At 42.9% G+C, this 22769-nt stretch overlaps 1 protein-coding gene across 1 annotated transcript in view; it reads right to left on the bottom strand.

The window, feature by feature from the left end:
- The window catches only part of LOC128650123 (histone PARylation factor 1), a 124269-nt gene that overhangs the window by 34704 nt on the left and 66796 nt on the right, over positions 1-22769 (bottom strand). The window contains exon 2 of the mRNA XM_053703824.1: positions 8726-8891. Within this exon, the coding sequence (XP_053559799.1) occupies positions 8726-8891 (166 nt within the window). The remainder of the gene's footprint in view (positions 1-8725; positions 8892-22769) is intronic.

A 22769-nucleotide genomic window follows, 5' to 3' on the forward strand; every position in this document is an offset into this window, starting at 1 on the left:
TATCAATTTCCTTATATGGCAGTTTCAGGAATGGGAAAAAAATGCAAGCAGCATAGCCCTCTGACATAGAAAAAGGCAAGAGGCATATAGGAATGGGGTTTTAAATAATGAAATTATTTGGCGCCAAGTATGACACACAACGCAAAATGAATTTTTTTTGGAGCTAACATCCGGAAATGACACACTCGCGTCATTGTAGACGCAACCTTGTGCAAAGGACTCGGCACCTAATTTTGCCCGCAAAATTTAATGAAAAAGCAGTCAATTGAAAAAAAAGACTATACCCTAGGTTAGAAAAATATTTTCCTAAATATGTTTTAGCCCAAATACGAAACTGATAGTCTGCAAAAGGAAAACATAATTTATGCTTACCTGATAAATTCCTTTCTTCTGTTGTGTGATCAGTCCACGGGTCATCATTACTTCTGGGATATAACTCCTCCCCAACAGGAAATGCAAGAGGATTCACCCAGCAGAGCTGCATATAGCTCCTCCCCTCTACGTCAGTCCCAGTCATTCGACCAAGAATCAACGAGAAAGGAGTAACCAAGGGTGAAGTGGTGACTGGAGTATAATTTAAAAGATATTTACCTGCCTTAAAAACAGGGCGGGCCGTGGACTGATCACACAACAGAAGAAAGGAATTTATCAGGTAAGCATAAATTATGTTTTCTTCTGTTATGTGTGATCAGTCCACGGGTCATCATTACTTCTGGGATACCAATACCAAAGCAAAAGTACACGGATGACGGGAGGGAAAGGCAGGCTCATTATACAGAAGGAACCACTGCCTGAAGAACCTTTCTCCCAAAAATAGCCTCCGAAGAAGCAAAAGTGTCAAATTTGTAAAATTTGGAAAAAGTATGAAGTGAAGACCAAGTTGCAGCCTTGCAAATCTGTTCAACAGAGGCCTCATTCTTAAAGGCCCAAGTGGAAGCCACAGCTCTAGTGGAGTGAGCTGTAATTCTTTCAGGAGGCTGCTGTCCAGCAGTCTCATAGGCTAAACGTATTATGCTACGAAGCCAAAAAGAGAGAGAGGTAGCAGAAGCTTTTTGACCTCTCCTCTGTCCAGAGTAAACGACAAACAAGGAAGAAGTTTGGCGAAAATCTTTAGTTGCCTGCAAGTAGAACTTGAGGGCACGAACTACATCCAGATTGTGTAAAAGACGTTCCTTCTTTGAAGAAGGATTTGGACACAAGGATGGGACAACAATCTCTTGATTGATGTTCCTGTTAGTGACTACCTTAGGTAAGAACCCAGGTTTAGTACGCAGAACTACCTTGTCTGAGTGAAAAATCAGATAAGGGGAATCACAATGTAAGGCTGATAACTCAGAGACTCTTCGAGCCGAGGAAATAGCCATTAAAAACAGAACTTTCCAAGATAACATTTTTATATCAATGGAATGAAGGGGTTCAAACGGAACACCCTGTAAAACGTTAAGAACTAAGTTTAAACTCCATGGTGGAGCAACAGCTTTAAACACAGGCTTGATCCTAGCTAAAGCCTGACAAAAGGACTGGACGTCTGGATTTTCTGACAGACGTCTGTGTAACAAGATGGACAGAGCTGAAATCTGTCCCTTTAATGAACTAGCTGATAAACCCTTTTCTAAACCTTCTTGTAGAAAAGACAGTATCCTAGCGATCCTAACCTTACTCCAGGAGTAACCTTTGGATTTGCACCAGTATAGGTATTTCCGCCATATTTTATGGTAAATCCTTCTGGTAACAGGCTTCCTGGCCTGAATTAGGGTATCAATAACCGACTCAGAAAAACCACGTTTTGATAAAATCAAGCGTTCAATTTCCAAGCAGTCAGCTTCAGAGAAGTTAGATTTTGATGTTTGAATGGACCCTGTATCAGAAGGTCCTGTCTTAGAGGTAGAGACCAAGGCGGACAGGATGACATGTCCACTAGATCTGCATACCAAGTCCTGCGTGGCCATGCAGGTGCTATTAGAATTACTGATGCTCTCTCCTGTTTGATTTTGGCAATCAATCGAGGAAGCAGCGGGAAGGGTGGAAACACATAAGCCATCCTGAAGTTCCAAGGTGCTGTCAAAGCATCTATCAGAACTGCTCCCGGATCCCTGGATCTGGACCCGTAGTGAGGAAGTTTGGCGTTCTGGCGAGACGCCATGAGATCTATCTCTGGTTTGCCCCAACGTCGAAGTATTTGGGCAAAGACCTCCGGATGAAGTTCCCACTCCCCCGGATGAAAAGTCTGGCGACTCAAGAAATCCGCCTCCCAGTTCTCCACTCCCGGGATGTGGATTGCTGACAGGTGGCAAGAGTGAGACTCTGCCCAGCGAATTATCTTTGATACTTCCATCATTGCTAGGGAGCTTCTTGTCCCTCCCTGATGGTTGATGTAAGCTACAGTCGTGATGTTGTCCGACTGAAACCTGATGAACCCCCGAGTTGTTAACTGGGGCCAAGCCAGAAGGGCATTGAGAACTGCTCTCAATTCCAGAATGTTTATTGGAAGGAGACTCTCCTCCTGATTCCATAGTCCCTGAGCCTTCAGAGAATTCCAGACAGCGCCCCAACCTAGTAGGCTGGCGTCTGTTGTTACAATTGTCCAGTCTGGCCTGCTGAATGGCATCCCCCTGGACAGGTGTGGCCGATAAAGCCACCATAGAAGAGAATTTCTGGTCTCTTGATTCAGATTCAGAGTAGGGGACAAATCTGAGTAATCCCCATTCCACTGACTTAGCATGCATAATTGCAGCGGTCTGAGGTGTAGGCGTGCAAAAGGTACTATGTCCATTGCCGCTACCATTAAGCCGATCACCTCCATGCATTGAGCTACTGACGGGTGTTGAATGGAATGAAGGACGCGGCATGCATTTTGAAGCTTTGTTAACCTGTCTTCTGTCAGATAAATCTTCATTTCTACAGAATCTATAAGAGTCCCCAAGAATGGAACTCTTGTGAGAGGAAAGAGAGAACTCTTCTTTTCGTTCACTTTCCATCCATGCGACCTTAGAAATGCCAGAACTAACTCTGTATGAGACTTGGCAGTTTGAAAGCTCGAAGCTTGAATTAGAATGTCGTCTAGGTACGGAGCTACCGAAATCCCTCGCGGTCTTAGTACCGCTAGAAGGGCACCCAGAACCTTTGTGAAGATTCTTGGAGCCGTAGCCAATCCGAATGGAAGAGCTACAAACTGGTAGTGCCTGTCTAAGAAGGCAAACCTTAGATACTGGTGATGATCTTTGTGGATCGGTATGTGAAGGTAAGCATCCTTTAAATCCACTGTGGTCATGTACTGACCCTCTTGGATCATGGGTAAGATTGTCCGAATAGTTTCCATTTTGAACGATGGAACTCTTAGGAATTTGTTTAGAGTCTTTAAATCTAAGATTGGCCTGAAAGTTCCCTCTTTTTTGGGAACCACAAACAGGTTTGAGTAGAACCCTTGTCCTTGTTCCGACCGCGGAACCGGATGGATCACTCCCATTAATAACAGATCTTGTACGCAGCGTAGAAACGCTTCTTTCTTTATCTGGTTTGTTGACAACCTTGACAGATGAAATCTCCCTCTTGGGGGAGATAATTTGAAGTCTAGAAGGTATCCCTGCGATATGATCTCTAGAGCCCAGGGATCCTGAACATCTCTTGCCCAGGCCTGGGCGAAGAGAGAGAGTCTGCCCCCCACTAGATCCGGTCCCGGATCGGGGGCTCTCGGTTCATGCTGTCTTTGGGGCAGCAGCAGGTTTCCTGGCCTGCTTGCTCTTGTTCCAGGACTGGTTAGGCTTCCAGCCTTGCCTGTAACGAGCAACAGCTCCTTCCTGTTTTGGTGCAGTGGAGGTTGATGCTGCTCCTGTTTTAAAGTTCCGAAAGGGACGAAAATTAGACTGTCTAGCCTTAGCTTTGGCTTTGTCTTGAGGTAGGGCGTGGCCCTTACCTCCTGTAATGTCAGCGATAATCTCTTTCAAACCGGGCCCAAATAAAGACTGCCCCTTGAAAGGTATATTAAGTAATTTGGACTTAGAAGTAACATCAGCTGACCAGGATTTTAGCCACAGCGCCCTACGTGCCTGTATGGCGAATCCTGAGTTCTTAGCCGTAAGTTTGGTTAAATGAACTACGGCCTCCGAAATGAAGGAATTAGCTAGTTTAAGGACTCTAAGCCTGTCCGTAATGTCGTCTAGCGTAGATGAACTAAGGTTCTCTTCAAGCGACTCAATCCAAAATGCTGCCGCAGCCGTAATCGGCGCGATACATGCAAGGGGTTGTAATATAAAACCTTGTTGAACAAACATTTTCTTAAGGTAACCCTCTAATTTTTTATCCATTGGATCTGAGAAAGCACAGCTATCCTCCACCGGGATAGTGGTACGCTTAGCTAAAGTAGAAACTGCTCCCTCCACCTTGGGGACCGTTTGCCATAAGTCCCGAGTGGTGGCGTCTATTGGAAACATCTTTCTAAATATTGGAGGGGGTGAGAACGGCACACCGGGTCTATCCCACTCCTTAGTAACAATTTCAGTTAGTCTCTTAGGTATAGGAAAAACGTCAGTACTCGCCGGTACCGCAAAGTATTTATCCAACCTACACAGTTTCTCTGGTATTGCAACGGTGTTACAATCGTTGAGAGCTGCTAAGACCTCCCCTAGTAATACACGGAGGTTCTCCAATTTAAATTTAAAATTTGAAATATCTGAGTCCAATCTGTTTGGATCAGAACCGTCACCCACAGAATGAAGCTCTCCGTCCTCATGCTCTGCGAGCTGTGACGCAGTATCAGACATGGCCCTAGCATTGTCAGCGCACTCTGTTCTCACCCCAGAGTGATCACGCTTGCCTCTTAGTTCTGGTAATTTAGACAAAACTTCAGTCATAACAGTAGCCATATCTTGTAATGTTATCTGTAATGGCCGCCCAGATGTACTAGGCGCCAAAATATCACGCACCTCCCGGGCGGGAGATGCAGGTACTGCCGCGTGAGGCGAGTTAGTCGGCATAACTCTCCCCTCGCTGTTTGGTGAAATTTGTTCACATTGTACAGATTGACTTTTATTTAAAGTAGCATCAATACAGTTAGTACATAAATTTCTATTGGGCTCCACCTTGGCATTGGAACAAATGACACAGATATCTTCCTCTGAGTCAGACATGTTTAACACACTAGCAAAAAACTTACAACTTGGTTATAATCTTTTTTAGCAAAAAACGTACTGTACCTCAAAGAGGTACTAACGATTAAATGACAGTTGAAATAGTGAACTGAAAAACAGTTATAGCATCAAACTTTAAAACAACAAAACTTTTAGCAAAGGTTTGTTCCCATTAGTAAAATAACAATAATTAAATTTGACATAAAAAATACAAAGCAACGTTTTTATTCACAGTCACTATAAGAATTCTCACAGCTCTGCTGAGAGAATTTACCTCCCTTCAAAGAAGTTTGAAGACCCCTGAGATCTATCAGAGATGAACCGGATCATGCAGGAAAAATAAAAGTAACTGACTGGTATTTTTTGATGCGTAGCAAAGAGCGCCAAAACGGCCCCTCCCTCTCCCACACAGCAGTGAAGAGAAACGAAACTGTCACAAATAAAGCAAAAAAACTGCCAAGTGGAAAATAATGCCCAAATATTTATTCACACAGTACCTCAGCAATGTAAACGATTCTACATTCCAGCAAAAACGTTTAACATGATAAATAGTTATTAAAAAGGATTAGTGACCTTTAACAGAGTAGTTCCGGTGAAATACCATCCCCAGAATACTGAAGTGTATACATACATGTCATTTTAACGGTATGGCAGGATTTTCTCATCAATTCCATTCAGAAAATAAAAACTGCTACATACCTCAATGCAGATTCCTCTGCCCGCTGTCCCCTGATCTGAAGCCTTTACCTCCCTCAGATGGCCGAGAACAGCAATATGATCTTAACTACTCCGGTTAAAATCATAGTAAAAAACTCTGACAGATTCTTCCTCAAACTCTGCCAGAGAAGTAATAACACGCTCCGGTGCTATTTTAAAATAACAAACTTTTGATTGAAGTCATAAAAACTAAGTATAATCACCATAGTCCTCTCACACATCCTATCTAGTCGTTGGGTGCAAGAGAATGACTGGGACTGACGTAGAGGGGAGGAGCTATATGCAGCTCTGCTGGGTGAATCCTCTTGCATTTCCTGTTGGGGAGGAGTTATATCCCAGAAGTAATGATGACCCGTGGACTGATCACACATAACAGAAGAAATATACATAAACCTGACTCATGGCAAATATAAGTACAATACATATATTTAGAACTTAATATTAATGCATAAAGTGTCAAACCATAGCTGAGAGTGTCTTAAGAAATGAAAACATACTTACCGAAAGACACCCATCCACATATAGCAGACCAAACCAGTACTGAAACAGTTATCAGTAGAGGTAATGGAATATGAGAGTATATCGTCGATCTGAATAAGGGAGGAAGGAGATGAATCTCTACGACCGATAACAGAGAACCTATGAAATAGATCTCCCGCGAGGAAAACCATTGCATTCAATAGGTGATACTCCCTTCACATTCCTCTGACATTCACTGTACTCTGAGAGGAATCGGGCTTCAAAATGCTGAGAAATGCATATCAATGTAGAAATCTTAGCACAAACTTAGTTCACCACCTCCATAGGAGGCAAAGTTTGTAAAAACTGAATTGTGGGTGTGGTGAGGGGTGTATTTACAGGCATTTTGAGATCTGGGAAACTTTGCCCCTCCTGGTAGGATTGTATATCCCATACGTCACTAGCTCATGGACTCTTGACAATTACATGAAAGAAAGTGTGTTTTTTCCATTTATTCATCATATTTTATATTTTTTTTATAGTAAATTATATGATACACACACACACACACACACACACACCGCAGAAATGTAAAAATAGCCCTGGTCCTTAAAGTGAAGGTAAAGTTACCTTCATCTCGATCCTGAATATTATGCTTTCCTTAAAAATAAATATGGACTTTCAATCTAAAGAAAGTTATACCTGTTTTTACTTACTGTTTGCCGGTCCGCAAATTTAACCCGAATTTTATTTATTTTTTTGTGTGGATCATGTTCTTAGAACAGGCGGCTATCAATCAACGTCATCCTCCTTTATAAGCTGCGCATGAGCTATATTTTTTTTTTGCTTATCTAGGATTCCCTGCGAGCTCCCGATTCGAGCATGCGTAACAATCAATGCTGCCAATAATTTTCATTTAAATATATCAATTAAATATTTTTATTAGGGGAGGCGGAGCCAGCAGCCGAAACAATCAGACGCATATTCTTAGAGCTCCCGGCCTTAAGGCTGCTAATAGCTATAATCCTATAGCTATTAGCAGCCTTAGTCACTCTAGACGCATAAATAGGATTCAGTTTGCCTAATATAGATATTCCTGAAGATAGGCTCCATTGCTCAACTCAAGAAAGGGACTTTACCCAACTCTATATACCCATTTAAGCTCTATACTTACCTTAAATGTAAGTACCTTTATAAAACGCTCTACCTGACTATCAAGCTTTAGCAAATGTCTGGATTCAAAACATATTATATGTTAACTACACTTATGGTTTTAGCTTGCGTGTATATGTTTTCAAGCTCCCTTTATAGGAGTACAAAGGACTGGATGAGGGTAGTTAATGTTTAGATTAAGTAATAATCCTTTTGCTCCAACTAAACTTGCTCCTGGTGCTGGCATGCTGGCTGGCTCCTCCCTCCATCCCCCCCACCCTCCCCCCTATTACATTTTGAGCGGCTCTCGCCCGCTGCATCCCCCTCCCCCATAAACCTTTAGAGCTACCTCCTCCCTAGTCTTACCCTTATCTGACTAGATACCTTACTTTTTTTTTTTTTTTGTATATAGCTAGGAGAGGATCTTTTTTGCTTATATTACGTTTATGTTACTCTAAAACAAAACTGAAGTCTTTCTATATGATAGCCCACATTTTATGGAAATGTTTGAGATACTAGAATGCAATACTCTCCTAATTATGCTGTGTATACATTGACTTGTAATTGTTTTGGGGCTTACCCTATACTCTGTATTTGTTTATGACTTCAATAAAAATTAAAAAAAAAAAAATTTTTTATTAAATTTGCCAAACACACTTAATTTATTCAATAAATTTGCCGGCTAGCATATGCGTAGTAGAGAGCTATGTTGCCGATTTGCACATGCGCAGTTCAGATGGGGCATATATGTCAAAGAACAGAAAAGCAGGAAATAAAGTTTGGGAGGAGCCAGTAATGGAAATGGTAAGGAACTATAAATGTATATATATTTTGAAAAGTGAAAATTATATAGAGATAAGAAGTTAGCGATTAGCCTATGTAAGGATCAAAAGAAGCTTTGATGTGTTCCAACTCAGAAAACTTTACCTTCACTTTAAGGGTAAGAAAAATGCTCTGGTCACTAAGGGGTTAATATGGTATATCTGCAACTGGGGAGCACATGAATGTTTGTGTTTTACATTTCTTTTATTTGTATATTAATTTTTACAAGAATAATATGTTTTATTGGTGGCTCACAACTACTATGCATTTATCAATGTGGTAATTTGTCTAATTGGTATTTTAGTGTGCTTAGGGGATGTTTTTTTTTGGAAATATTTGTTGGCATCCAGCACTGACCATTCAATCTTGCTTCATTCTCTTGTTATCAAAAAACACAACAACAACATGCATGCACACACATAAGGAAATTTGTTAAAAAATAATTTTACCGCATGGTGCTTCCGAGTCAATTTCTGAACAAAATGCCCAGAAGTTATAAAAGTCCTTAGGCATGGTGAGTCGGTATAAACTTTCAACTTCTTGCCGCAAGGATTCTGGCACACTTGGCTTCTCATTGCATTTCTTCTTGGCATCACTGTCCACAACATCTTCACACTGAAAGAAAAACACATTGGTCTAGGGTTAAGAGGGAAATTTAGAATGGAACAATTCTACACTATCAAAGTGGTACCTTGAAATAGACACTCACATAACCATTTAACAAGGAAATTAAAATATGGCCAAGTCATCCGTGTTTAACTACTTATTCAAAATAAAAAGCAGCAGGTGTAAAATATGAAAGTGCATAAATACAAAAACAGCTCTAGACTATATGGTAAAAAGTTTGTTAACACCTGATCATCAAACCTATATAAGCCATGGACAGCAATATAGAGTTGACACCCCACCTCTTTGCAGCTAACACAACCACTATTCTAAGAAGTGTTTCCCCTAGAATTTGGAATGTGCCTATGGGAATGTGTCCATTCAGAAAAAAGATCATTTATGAGGTCAGATCAGATTCCATTTTTTTCCAATGGTGTTCAATTGGGTTAATGCCAGGGCTCTGTGCAGGTTCCTCCAAACCAATGTTGTTAAACCACGTCTTCATGGATCTCGCGTTGTGCACAGGGACACAAATGCTGGAACAGGAGAGGGCTATCTCCAAACTGTTGCCCCAAACTGGAAGCACCCAATTTTCTAAAATGCATTTGTTTCCTGTAGCATTAAGATAACCCTTTAAGTTTTGGGGGTGGAGCTAGGCCATGCAGGCAAATGGCCACGACATTGGTTTCAGAGCTATGTGTAAGCCATGACACACAACTTCGTGGGACACACTAGGCAAGGCATTAAGGCACTAAGAGAACACTCCTCTCTGTTAAACCAGTTATCCCAGTGGGGCTCCGTGATGCTGAGACTTGGGAATATAGTGTGCAGTGTGAACCCGCAACTTGTAACTTGCAACTCAGTATTCATTAGCACTAGGGCTGGGCGATATGGGCAAAAAAAAAAAAAAAAAAAATTGCAACTATAACACCTTCATTTTGCATTATAAAGTTTATTTAACACTACAGAATCTTAATAACAGAATTTATGTTTACCTGATAAATTACTTTCTCCAACGGTGTGTCCGGTCCACGGCGTCATCCTTACTTGTGGGATATTCTCCTCCCCAACAGGAAATGGCAAAGAGCCCAGCAAAGCTGGTCACATGATCCCTCCTAGGCTCCGCCTTCCCCAGTCATTCGACCGACGTAAAGGAGGAATATTTGCATAGGAGAAATCATATGATACCGTGGTGACTGTAGTTAAAGAAAATAAATTATCAGACCTGATTAAAAAACCAGGGCGGGCCGTGGACCGGACACACCGTTGGAGAAAGTAATTTATCAGGTAAACATAAATTCTGTTTTCTCCAACATAGGTGTGTCCGGTCCACGGCGTCATCCTTACTTGTGGGAACCAATACCAAAGCTTTAGGACACGGATGAAGGGAGGGAGCAAATCAGGTCACCTAAATGGAAGGCACCACGGCTTGCAAAACCTTTCTCCCAAAAATAGCCTCAGAAGAAGCAAAAGTATCAAACTTGTAAAATTTGGTAAAAGTGTGCAGTGAAGACCAAGTCGCTGCCTTACATATCTGATCAACAGAAGCCTCGTTCTTGAAGGCCCATGTGGAAGCCACAGCCCTAGTGGAATGAGCTGTGATTCTTTCAGGAGGCTGCCGTCCGGCAGTCTCATAAGCCAATCTGATGATGCTTTTAATCCAAAAAGAGAGAGAGGTAGAAGTTGCTTTTTGACCTCTCCTTTTACCAGAATAAACAACAAACAAGGAAGATGTTTGTCTAAAATCCTTTGTAGCATCTAAATAGAATTTTAGAGCGCGAACAACATCCAAATTGTGCAACAAACGTTCCTTCTTTGAAACTGGATTCGGACACAAAGAAGGCACGACTATCTCCTGGTTAATGTTTTTGTTAGAAACAACTTTCGGAAGAAAACCAGGTTTAGTACGTAAAACCACCTTATCTGCATGGAACACCAGATAAGGAGGAGAACACTGCAGAGCAGATAATTCTGAAACTCTTCTAGCAGAAGAAATTGCAACCAAAAACAAAACTTTCCAAGATAATAACTTAATATCAACGGAATGTAAGGGTTCAAACGGAACCCCCTGAAGAACTGAAAGAACTAAATTGAGACTCCAAGGAGGAGTCAAAGGTTTGTAAACAGGCTTGATTCTAACCAGAGCCTGAACAAAGGCTTGAACATCTGGCACAGCTGCCAGCTTTTTGTTAAGTAACACAGACAAGGCAGAAATCTGTCCCTTCAAGGAACTTGCAGATAATCATTTCTCCAATCCTTCTTGAAGAAAGGATAGAATCTTAGGAATTTTTACCTTGTCCCAAGGGAATCCTTTAGATTCACACCAACAGATATATTTTTTCCATATTTTGTGGTAAATTTTTCTAGTTACAGGCTTTCTGGCCTGAACAAGAGTATCCATAACAGAATCTGAGAACCCTCGCTTTGATAAGATCAAGCGTTCAATCTCCAAGCAGTCAGTTGGAGTGAGACCAGATTCGGATGTTCGAACGGACCTTGAACAAGAAGGTCTCGTCTCAAAGGTAGCTTCCATGGTGGAGCCGATGACATATTCACCAGGTCTGCATACCAAGTCCTGCGTGGCCACGCAGGAGCTATCAAGATCACCGATGCCCTCTCCTGATTGATCCTGGCTACCAGCCTGGGGATGAGAGGAAACGGCGGGAATACATAAGCTAGTTTGAAGGTCCAAGGTGCTACTAGTGCATCTACTAGAGTCGCCTTGGGATCCCTGGATCTGGACCCGTAGCAAGGAACCTTGAAGTTCTGACGAGAGGCCATCAGATCCATGTCTGGAATGCCCCACAGTTGAGTAATGTGGGCAAAGATTTCCGGATGGAGTTCCCACTCCCCCGGATGTAATGTCTGACGACTCAGAAAATCCGCTTCCCAATTTTCCACTCCTGGGATGTGGATTGCAGACAAGTGGCAGGAGTGAGTCTCCGCCCATTGAATGATTTTGGTCACTTCTTCCATCGCCAGGGAACTCCTTGTTCCCCCCTGATGGTTGATGTACGCAACAGTCGTCATGTTGTCTGATTGAAACCGTATGAACTTGGCCTTTGCTAGCTGAGGCCAAGCCTTGAGAGCATTGAGTATCGCTCTCAGTTCCAGAATATTTATCGGTAGAAGAGATTCTTCCCGAGACCAAAGACCCTGAGCTTTCAGGGGTCCCCAGACCGCGCCCCAGCCCATCAGACTGGCGTCGGTCGTGACAATGACCCACTCTGGTCTGCGGAAGCTCATCCCCTGTGACAGGTTGTCCAGGGACAGCCTCTGTCAGAAAAATCCTCATTTCTAAGGAGTCTATTATTGTTCCCAAGAAGGGAACCCTCGTTGACGGAGATAGAGAACTCTTTTCTACGTTCACTTTCCATCCGTGAGATCTGAGAAAGGCCAGGACAATGTCCGTGTGAGCCTTTGCTAGAGGAAGGGACGACGCTTGAATCAGAATGTCGTCCAAGTAAGGTACTACTGCAATGCCCCTTGGTCTTAGCACCGCTAGAAGGGACCCTAGTACCTTTGTGAAAATCCTTGGAGCAGTGGCTAATCCGAACGGAAGTGCCACGAACTGGTAATGCTTGTCCAGGAATGCGAACCTTAGGAACCGATGATGTTCCCTGTGGATAGGAATATGTAGATACGCATCCTTTAAATCCACCGTGGTCATGAATTGACCTTCCTGGATGGAAGGAAGAATTGTTCGAATGGTTTCCATTTTGAACGATGGAACCTTGAGAAACTTGTTTAGGATCTTGAGATCTAAGATTGGTCTGAACGTTCCCTCTTTTTTGGGAAGTACGAACAGATTGGAGTAGAACCCCATCCCTTGTTCTCCTAATGGAACAGGATGAATCACTCCCATTTTTAACAGGTCTTCTACACAATGTAAGAATGCCTGTTTTTTTATGTGGTCTGAAGACAATTGAGACCTGTGGAACCTCCCCCTTGGGGGAAGCCCTTTGAATTCCAGAAGATAACCTTGGGAGACTATTTCTAGCGCCCAAGGATCCAGAACATCTCTTGCCCAAGCCTGAGCGAAGAGAGAGAGTCTGCCCCCCACCAGATCCGGTCCCGGATCGGGGGCCAACATCTCATGCTGTCTTGGTAGCAGTGGCAGGTTTCTTGGCCTGCTTTCCCTTGTTCCAGCCTTGCATTGGTCTCCAGGCTGGCTTGGCTTGAGAAGTATTACCCTCTTGCTTAGAGGACGTAGCACTTGGGGCTGGTCCGTTTCTACGAAAGGGACGAAAATTAGGTTTATTTTTGGCCTTGAAAGACCTATCCTGAGGAAGGGCGTGGCCCTTGCCCCCAGTGATATCAGAGATAATCTCTTTCAAGTCAGGGCCAAACAGCGTTTTCCCCTTGAAAGGAATGTTAAGCAATTTGTTCTTGGAAGACGCATCCGCTGACCAAGATTTTAACCAAAGCGCTCTGCGCGCCACAATAGCAAACCCAGAATTTTTCGCCGCTAACCTAGCCAATTGCAAAGTGGCGTCTAGGGTGAAAGAATTAGCCAATTTGAGAGCACGGATTCTGTCCATAATCTCCTCATAAGAAGGAGAATTACTAGTGATCGCCTTTTCTAGCTCATCGAACCAGAAACACGCGGCTGTAGTGACAGGGACAATGCATGAAATTGGTCGTAGAAGGTAACCTTGCTGAACAAACATCTTTTTAAGCAAACCTAATTTTTTATCCATAGGATCTTTGAAAGCACAACTATCTTCTATGGGTATAGTGGTGCGTTTGTTTAGAGTAGAAACCGCCCCCTCGACCTTGGGGACTGTCTGCCATAAGTCCTTTCTGGGGTCGACCATAGGAAACAATTTTTTAAATATGGGGGGAGGGACGAAAGGTATACCGGGCCTTTCCCATTCTTTATTTACAATGTCCGCCACCCGCTTGGGTATAGGAAAAGCTTCGGGGGGCCCCGGGACCTCTAGGAACTTGTCCATTTTACATAGTTTCTCTGGGATGACCAAATTCTCACAATCATCCAGAGTGGATAACACCTCCTTAAGCAGAGCGCGGAGATGTTCCAACTTAAATTTAAATGTAATCACATCAGGTTCAGCTTGTTGAGAAATTTTCCCTGAATCTGAAATTTCTCCCTCAGACAAAACCTCCCTGGCCCCCTCAGACTGGTGTAGGGGCCCTTCAGAAACAATATCATCAGCGTCCTCATGCTCTTCAGTATTTTCTAAAACAGAGCAGTCGCGCTTTCGCTGATAAGTGGGCATTTTGGCTAAAATGTTTTTGATAGAATTATCCATTACAGCCGTTAATTGTTGCATAGTAAGGAGTATTGGCGCGCTAGATGTACTAGGGGCCTCTTGTGTGGGCAAGACTGGTGTAGACGAAGGAGGGGATGATGCAGTACCATGCTTACTCCCCTCACTTGAGGAATCATCTTGGGCATCATTTTCTCTAAATTTTGTGTCACATAAATCACATCTATTTAAATGAGAAGGGACCTTGGCTTCCCCACATTCAGAACACAGTCTATCTGGCAGTTCAGACATGTTAAACAGGCATAAACTTGATAACAAAGTACAAAAAACGTTTTAAAATAAAACCGTTACTGTCACTTTAAATTTTAAACTGAACACACTTTATTACTGCAATTGCGAAAAAGTATGAAGGAATTGTTCAAAATTCACCAAAATTTCACCACAGTGTCTTAAAGCCTTAAAAGTATTGCACACCAAATTTGGAAGCTTTAACCCTTAAAATAACGGAACCGGAGCCGTTTTTATATTTAACCCCTTTACAGTCCCTGGTATCTGCTTTGCTGAGACCCAACCAAGCCCAAAGGGGAATACGATACCAAATGACGCCTTCAGAAAGTCTTTTCTATGTATCAGAGCTCCTCACACATGCATCTGCATGTCATGCTTCTCAAAAACAAGTGCGCAATACAGGCGCGAAAATGAGACTCTGCCTATGATTAGGGAAAGACCCTAGAGAATAAGGTGTCCAATACAGTGCCTGCCGGTTATTTTACAAAATTCCCAAGATTAAAATAATTCCTCAAGGCTATGGAGTATAAAATATGTTTATATATAAATCGATTTAGCCCAGAAAATGTCTACAGTCTTAAAAAGCCCTTGTGAAGCCCTTATTTACTGTCTGTAATAAAATGGCTTACCGGATCCCATAGGGAAAATGACAGCTTCCAGCATTACATCGTCTTGTTAGAATGTGTCATACCTCAAGCAGCAAAAGTCTGCTCACTGTTCCCCCAACTGAAGTTAATTCCTCTCAACAGTCCTGTGTGGAACAGCCATCGATTTTAGTAACGGTTGCTAAAATCATTTTCCTCTTACAAACAGAAATCTTCATCTCTTTTCTGTTTCAGAGTAAATAGTACATACCAGCACTATTTTAAAATAACAAACTCTTGATTGAATAATAAAAACTACAGTTAAACACTAAAAAACTCTAAGCCATCTCCGTGGAGATGTTGCCTGTACAACGGCAAAGAGAATGACTGGGGAAGGCGGAGCCTAGGAGGGATCATGTGACCAGCTTTGCTGGGCTCTTTGCCATTTCCTGTTGGGGAGGAGAATATCCCACAAGTAAGGATGACGCCGTGGACCGGACACACCTATGTTGGAGAAATACATGTTTCTCAAAGTCCAATACACTATTGGAGCATAAAAAACAATTTATGCTTACCTGATAAATTTATTTCTCTTGTAGTGTGTTCAGTCCACGGGTCATCCATTACTTATGGGATATATTCTCCTTCCCAACAGGAAGTTGCAAGAGGATCACCCAAGCAGAGCTGCTATATAGCTCCTCCCCTCACATGTCATATCCAGTCATTCGACCGAAACAAGACGAGAAAGGAGAAACTATAAGGTGCAGTGGTGACTGGAGTTATAAGTTTAAAATTTAGAACCTGCCTTAAAAAAAGACAGGGCGGGCCGTGGACTGAACACACTACAAGAGAAATAAATTTATCAGGTAAGCATACATTATGTTTTCTCTTGTTAAGTGTGTTCAGTCCACGGGTCATCCATTACTTATGGGATACCAATACCAAAGCTAAGTACACGGATGATGGGAGGGACAAGGCAGGAACATTAAACAGAAGGAACCACTGCCTGTAGAACCTTTCTCCCAAAACCAGCCTCCGAAGAAGCGAAAGTGTCAAATTTGTAAAATTTGGAAAAAGTATGAAGTGAAGACCAAGTTGCAGCCTTGCAAATCTGTTCAACAGAGGCCTCATTCTTAAAGGCCCAGGTGGAAGCCACAGCTCTAGTGGAATGAGCTGTAATTCTTTCAGGAGGCTGCTGTCCAGCAGTCTCATAGGCTAAACGTATTATGCTACGAAGCCAAAAAGAGAGAGAGGTAGCCGAAGCCTTTTGACCTCTCCTCTGTCCAGAGTAAACGACAGACAGAGAAGAAGTTTGTCTAAAATCTTTAGTTGCCTGTAAGTAGAAATTCAGAGCACGGACCACGTCTAGATTATGCAAAAGACGTTCCTTCTTTGAAGAAGGATTAGGACATAATGATGGAACAACAATCTCTTGATTGATATTCCTGTTAGAAACAACCTTAGGTAAAAACCCAGGTTTAGTACGCAGTACTACCTTGTCTGAATGAAAGATCAGATAAGGAGAATCACAATGTAAGGCAGATAACTCAGAGACTCTTCGAGCCGAGGAAATAGCCATCAAAAACAAAACTTTCCAAGATAAAAGCTTAATATCAATGGAATGAAGGGGTTCAAACGGAACACCCTGAAGAACTTTAAGAACCAAGTTTAAGCTCCACGGAGGAGCAACAGCCTTAAACACAGGCTTAATTCTAGCCAAAGCCTGACAAAAGGCCTGGACGTCTGGATTCTCTGCCAGACGTTTGTGTAAAAGAATAGACAGAGCTGAAATCTGTCCCTTTAGCGAACTAGCGGACAAACCTTTTTCTAAACCCTCTTGTAGAAAAGCCAATATCCTAGGAATCCTAACTTTACTCCATGAGTAACTCTTGGATTCGCACCAATATAAATATTTACGCCATATCTTATGGTAAATTTTTCTGGTCACAGGTTTCCGAGCCTGTATTAATGTATCAATAACCGAATCCAAAAACCCCCGCTTAGATAGAATCAAGCGTTCAATTTCCAGGCAGTCAGCCTCAGAGAAATTAGGTTTGGATGGTTGAAAGGACCCTGAATTAGAAGGTCCTGCCTCAGAGGAAGAGACCATGGTGGACAGGACGACATGTCCACTAGGTCTGCATACCAGGTCCTGCGTGGCCACGCAGGCGCTATCAGAATTACCGATACCCTCTCCTGTTTGATCCTGGCAATCAGTCGAGGTAGCAACAGAAATGGTGGAAACACATAAGCTATGTTGAAAACCCAAGGGGCTGCTAATGCATCTACCAGCACCACTCCCGGGTCCCTGGACCTGGATCCGTAACAAGGAAGCTTTGCGTTCTGGCGAGATGCCATGAGATCCAGATCCGGTTTGCCCCAACGACGAATCAGTTGAGCAAATACCTCCGGGTGAAGTTCCCACTCTCCCGGATGAAAAGTCTGGCGACTTAGGAAATCCGCCTCCCAGTTCCCTACGCCTGGGAAGTAAATCGCTGACAGGTGGCAAGAGTGAGACTCTGCCCAGCGAATTATCTTCGAGACTTCCAACATCGCTAGGGAACTCCTGGTTCCCCCTTGATGATTGATGTAAGCTACAGTCATGATATTGTCCGACTGAAATCTGATGAACCTCAGTCTTGCTAACTGAGGCCAAGCTAGAAGAGCATTGAATATTGCTCTTAATTCTAGAATGTTTATTGGAAGGAGTTTCTCCTCCTGAGTCCTTGAACCCTGAGCCTTCAGGGAATTCCAGACTGTTCCCCAGCCTAGAAGGCTGGCATCCGTTGTTACAATCGTCCAATCTGGTCTGCGAAAGGTCATTCCTTTGGACAGATGAACCGGTGACAACCACCAGAGAAGAGAATCTCTGGTCTCCTGGTCCAGATTTAGCAAAGGGGACAGATCTGAGTAATCCCCGTTCCACTGACTGAGCATGCATAGTTGCAGCGGTCTGAGATGCAGGCGCGCAAATGGCACTATGTCCATTGCCGCGACCATTAAGCCGATTACCTCCATGCACTGAGCTACTGATGGGCTTGGAATGGAATGAAGGACACGGCAAGCATTGAGAATCTTTGATAACCTGGACTCCGTCAGGTAAATCTTCATCTCTACAGAATCTATAAGAGTCCCTAGAAAAGGAACCCTTGTGAGTGGTAACAGAGAACTCTTTTCCACGTTCACTTTCCACCCATGCGACCTCAGAAATGCAAGAACTATCTCTGTATGAGACTTTGCATTCTGAAAACTTGACGCTTGTATCAGAATGTCGTCTAGGTACGGAGCCACCGCTATGCCTCGTGGTCTTAGTACCGCCAGAAGTGAGCCCAGAACCTTCGTAAAAATTCTCGGGGCCGTGGCTAACCCAAAGGGAAGAGCCACAAACTGGTAATGCCCGTCTAGAAAGGCAAACCTTAGGTACCGATAATGATCTTTGTGAATCGGTATGTGAAGGTAAGCATCCTTTAAGTCCACTGTGGTCATATATTGACCCTCTTGGATCATGGGTAGGATGGTTCGAATGGTTTCCATCTTGAACGATGGTACCCTTAGGAATTTGTTTAAGATCTTTAAGTCCAAGATTGGCCTGAAGGTTCCCTCTTTTTTGGGAACCACAAATAGATTTGAGTACAATCCTTGTCCCTGTTCCGATCGCGGAACTGAGTGGATCACTCCCATGATTAAGAGGTCTTGTACACATTGTAGAAATGCCTCTCTCTTTACTAGGTTTGTTGATAACCTCGAAAGATGGAATCTCCCTTGTGGAGGAGAGGTTTTGAAATCCAGAAGGTATCCCTGAGATATAATCTTCAACGTCCAGGGATCCTGCACATCTCTTGCCCAAGCCTGGGCGAAGAGAGAAAGTCTGCCCCCCACTAAATCCGTCTCCGGATAGGGGGCCCTGTCTTCATGCTGTCTTAGGGGCGGAAGTAGGCTTTCTGGCCTGCTTGCCCTTGTTCCATGACTGGTTGCCTTTCCAACCCTGTCTGTAACGAGCAGTAGTTCCTTCCTGTTTTGGAGCGGAGGAAGTTGATGCTGCTCCTGCCTTGAAGTTACGAAAGGCACGAAAATTAGACTGTTTGGCCTTCGGTTTGGCCCTGTCCTGAGGAAGGGCGTGGCCCTTACCTCCCGTAATGTCAGCAATAATTTCCTTCAAGCCGGGCCCGAATAAGGTCTGCCCTTTGAAAGGAATGTTAAGTAGCTTAGACTTGGAAGTTACATCCGCTGACCAGGATTTAAGCCAGAGCGCTCTGCGCGCCTGTATGGCGAATCCGGAATTTTTAGCCGTAAGTTTGGTTAGATGTACTACGGCATCTGAAACAAACGCATTAGCTTGCTTAAGGGTTCTAACTTTGCGCAAAGCCTCAGCCAATGGCTCTGTGCGAATCGCCTCTTCCAGAGACTCAAACCAGAATGCCGCTGCAGCCGTGACAGGCGCAATGCATGCAAGAGGCTGCAAAATAAAACCCTGTTGAACAAACATTTTCTTAAGATAACCCTCTAATTTTTTATCCATTGGATCTGAGAAAGCACAGCTATCCTCCACCGGGATAGTGGTACGCTTGGCTAAAGTAGAAACTGCTCCCTCCACCTTAGGGACCGTCTGCCATAAGTCTCGTGTGGTGGCGTCTATAGGAAACATTTTTCTGAATATCGGGGGAGGGGAAAAGGCACACCGGGTCTATCCCACTCCTTACTAATAATTTCTGTAAGTCTTTTTGGAATAGGAAAGACGTCAGTACACACCGGTACCGCATAGTATCTATCCAACCTACATAATTTCTCTGGGATTGCCACCGTGTCGCAATCATTCAGAGCCGCTAATACCTCCCCTAGTAACACACAGAGGTTCTCAAGCTTAAATTTAAAATTTGAAATTTCTGAATCCAGTCTCCCCTGATCAGAACCGTCACCGACAGAATGAAGCTCACCGTCCTCATGTTCTGCAAATTGTGACGCAGTATCAGACATGGCTCTCGTGTCATCAGCGCGCTCTGTCCTTAACCCAGAGCTATCGCGCTTGCCCCTCAATTCGGGCATATTATATAATACTTCTTTCATAACATTAGCCATATCATGTAAAGTGATTTGTAAGGGCCTAGATATACTAGGCGTCTCAATTCTACGCATCTCCCGAGCGGGAGACACAGGTACTGACACGTGAGGAGAGTTAGACGGCATAACTTCCCCCTCGTTGTCTGGTGATAGTTTCTCTATCGGTACAGATTGACTTTTATTCAAAGCAATATCAATACAATTGGTACACATCGTTCTATTGGGCTCCACATTGGCTTTTGAACATGATGAACAAACAGTTTCCTCTGAATCAGACATGTTTAAACAGACTTAGCAATGAAACTAGCAAGCTTGGAAATCACTTTTAATAAGTTTACAAGCAATATAAAAAACGCTGCAGCGCTTTAAAAATACAGATATAATTAAACAATTCTTAACAAGAAGTGTAATTTTAGCAGAGGATTGCACCCATTAGCAAAAGGATGATTAACCCCTCAATACCCAAAACGGATAAAACGGATATCAATTAAGATTTAACGCTTTTAAGCACAGTCAAGCACACTGTCACAGATCTGCTGTGACTGATTACCTCCCTCAAAAATGAATTTTGCAGACCCCTGAGCTCTCTAAAGACGTCCTGGATCAAGGAGGAAGAAGCAGGAAGACTGTGCTAGAATTATAACTGCGCAACAAGGCGCTAAAACAAGGTCCCTCCCACTCCTATCACAACAGTGGGAGCCCTGATATAACTGTTTCCATGCAGAAAATATATGTCAGCCATGTGGAAAAAAATCATGCCCAAAGAGATTTATCACCAAAGTACCTCACAAAAACGAATAACATGCCAGTAAACGTTTTATTAAAAAATAAAATTTTCCAATGTCATGCAAAGTTATCACTAAGCCTGCTACCAGTCACTACCACTGCAGATAAGGCTTAAGTATTATTTCAGTTTTAACAGTATTTTCTCAGTCAAATTCTAGTCCCTAGAAAATAACTTGACTGCGCATACATTTATCAGCCTGATACCAGTTGCCACTACTGCATTTAAGGCTGTACTTACATCATACGGTAACAGCAGTATTTTCTTAGTCAATTCCATTCCCAGAAAATAATGTACTGCACATACCTCATTTGCGGAGGACCCCGCATGCTATTCCCAGTTTCTGAAGTTACCCCACTCCTCAGAATGTCGATAACAGCCAGTGGATCTTAGTTATGCCTGCTAAGATCATAGAGAAAAAAAGCGCAGGCAGTTTCTTCTTCCAAATACTGCCTGAGATAGAAAAACAGCACACTCCGGTGCCATTTAAAATAACAAACTTTTGATTGAAGAATAGTTAAGTAAAAACTCCAGCTCCTCTCGCGACCTCCTTCTTTGTTGAGGGTTGCAAGAGAATGACTGGATATGACATGTGAGGGGAGGAGCTATATTGCAGCTCTGCTTGGGTGATCCTCTTGCAACTTCCTGTTGGGAAGGAGAATATATACCATAAGTAATGGATGACCCGTGGACTGAACACACTTAACAAGAGAAATACAAACCACAAAATAGTTAAAATAAAACTTGCTGCCTGTGATGTGCCACTAGCCAGTTATTAGGTCTTATGACACACAACATTGTCATGTTTTCTTGGACAGTCATTCTAACTGTGGACAGTGGTATGATTAACAAATGAAGCAGTGTAAGCCACATACATACAATATATATATATATATATATATATATATATATATATATATATATATATAAATAAAAACATTTTTCTTCTTTTTTAAACATTTTAATTTGACTGAAAATGAGCCCTGCTCCTGTCCAGGAATCCATTGCAGGCATATAGCAGTAGGGGTGGGGGGCTGCTCCTTTCAGAAATGCTGTGCCTTGCCGATATAAAATACATTGTATGTGCAGTTAAGTTAACCCAGCAGCAGAGGGGACTGCAGTTTTAGCCTTTTTGGGAGCCGTGGGGTTAACTGCATCTGCTATGTATTTAAGCCGTTTCTCAGAGAGCAGGGGATTGTGTGGGAGGTTCCATAATGTTTACATACCCTAAGTTACAGACTGCAGACGTCCCTAGGGGGAAATATAAGTAAGTGGCTTTCTCTGCTCTTCATTCCTGCATGGGCTCTGCTTTTAGATTTCTAGATTGATCGGCTGCTTAGGAGAACAGAAAGTGAAAGTAAAAGAGCCATTTAACAAATGTGTGCTAAAAGCAACCACTAGATGGAGCTGGTTTGCAAGAAATCACAAATAAATCAATGCATTACAGCCACTTCTAAAGGAATTTTTTTTTATGTAGGAAAAAATTGCGACTCCTCGCGGTTTTAAAATCGCATATGCGATTAATCGTGCAGCCCTAATTAGCACTATCTGGTGCTTCCCTGCACTCTTCCTGTATTATCTAGCAATACCTTGCAATTACCTGGAAACAATCAACAGGATGCAGATAACGGATAACAGTGTACAACAGTCTACCTGGATAAGCCGTCACTATCACCGTCACTACTTCCGCCCCCTCCACTATTGCAGATACCGCATGGAGCTTTGGATGATAATGGACGCTCTCTGATGACATCAAAATCACAGAACGGAGTGGAGCTGACTCTGGGAAAAACGGCAGGCGCGTTCTGGTGAGGATGCCATGAGACGTTATAAAGACAGTACAGGTACCTTAACTCTGCAGACTGGCTTTCATGTTTTCTAATGTTTATGTACCCTAATGTTCCCGGCATTTATATGTTTGATGCTCGACTGACAGTAAAAT

The sequence above is a fragment of the Bombina bombina genome, chromosome 2, assembly GCF_027579735.1.
Source record: "Bombina bombina isolate aBomBom1 chromosome 2, aBomBom1.pri, whole genome shotgun sequence".
Lineage (NCBI taxonomy): Eukaryota > Metazoa > Chordata > Amphibia > Anura > Bombinatoridae > Bombina > Bombina bombina.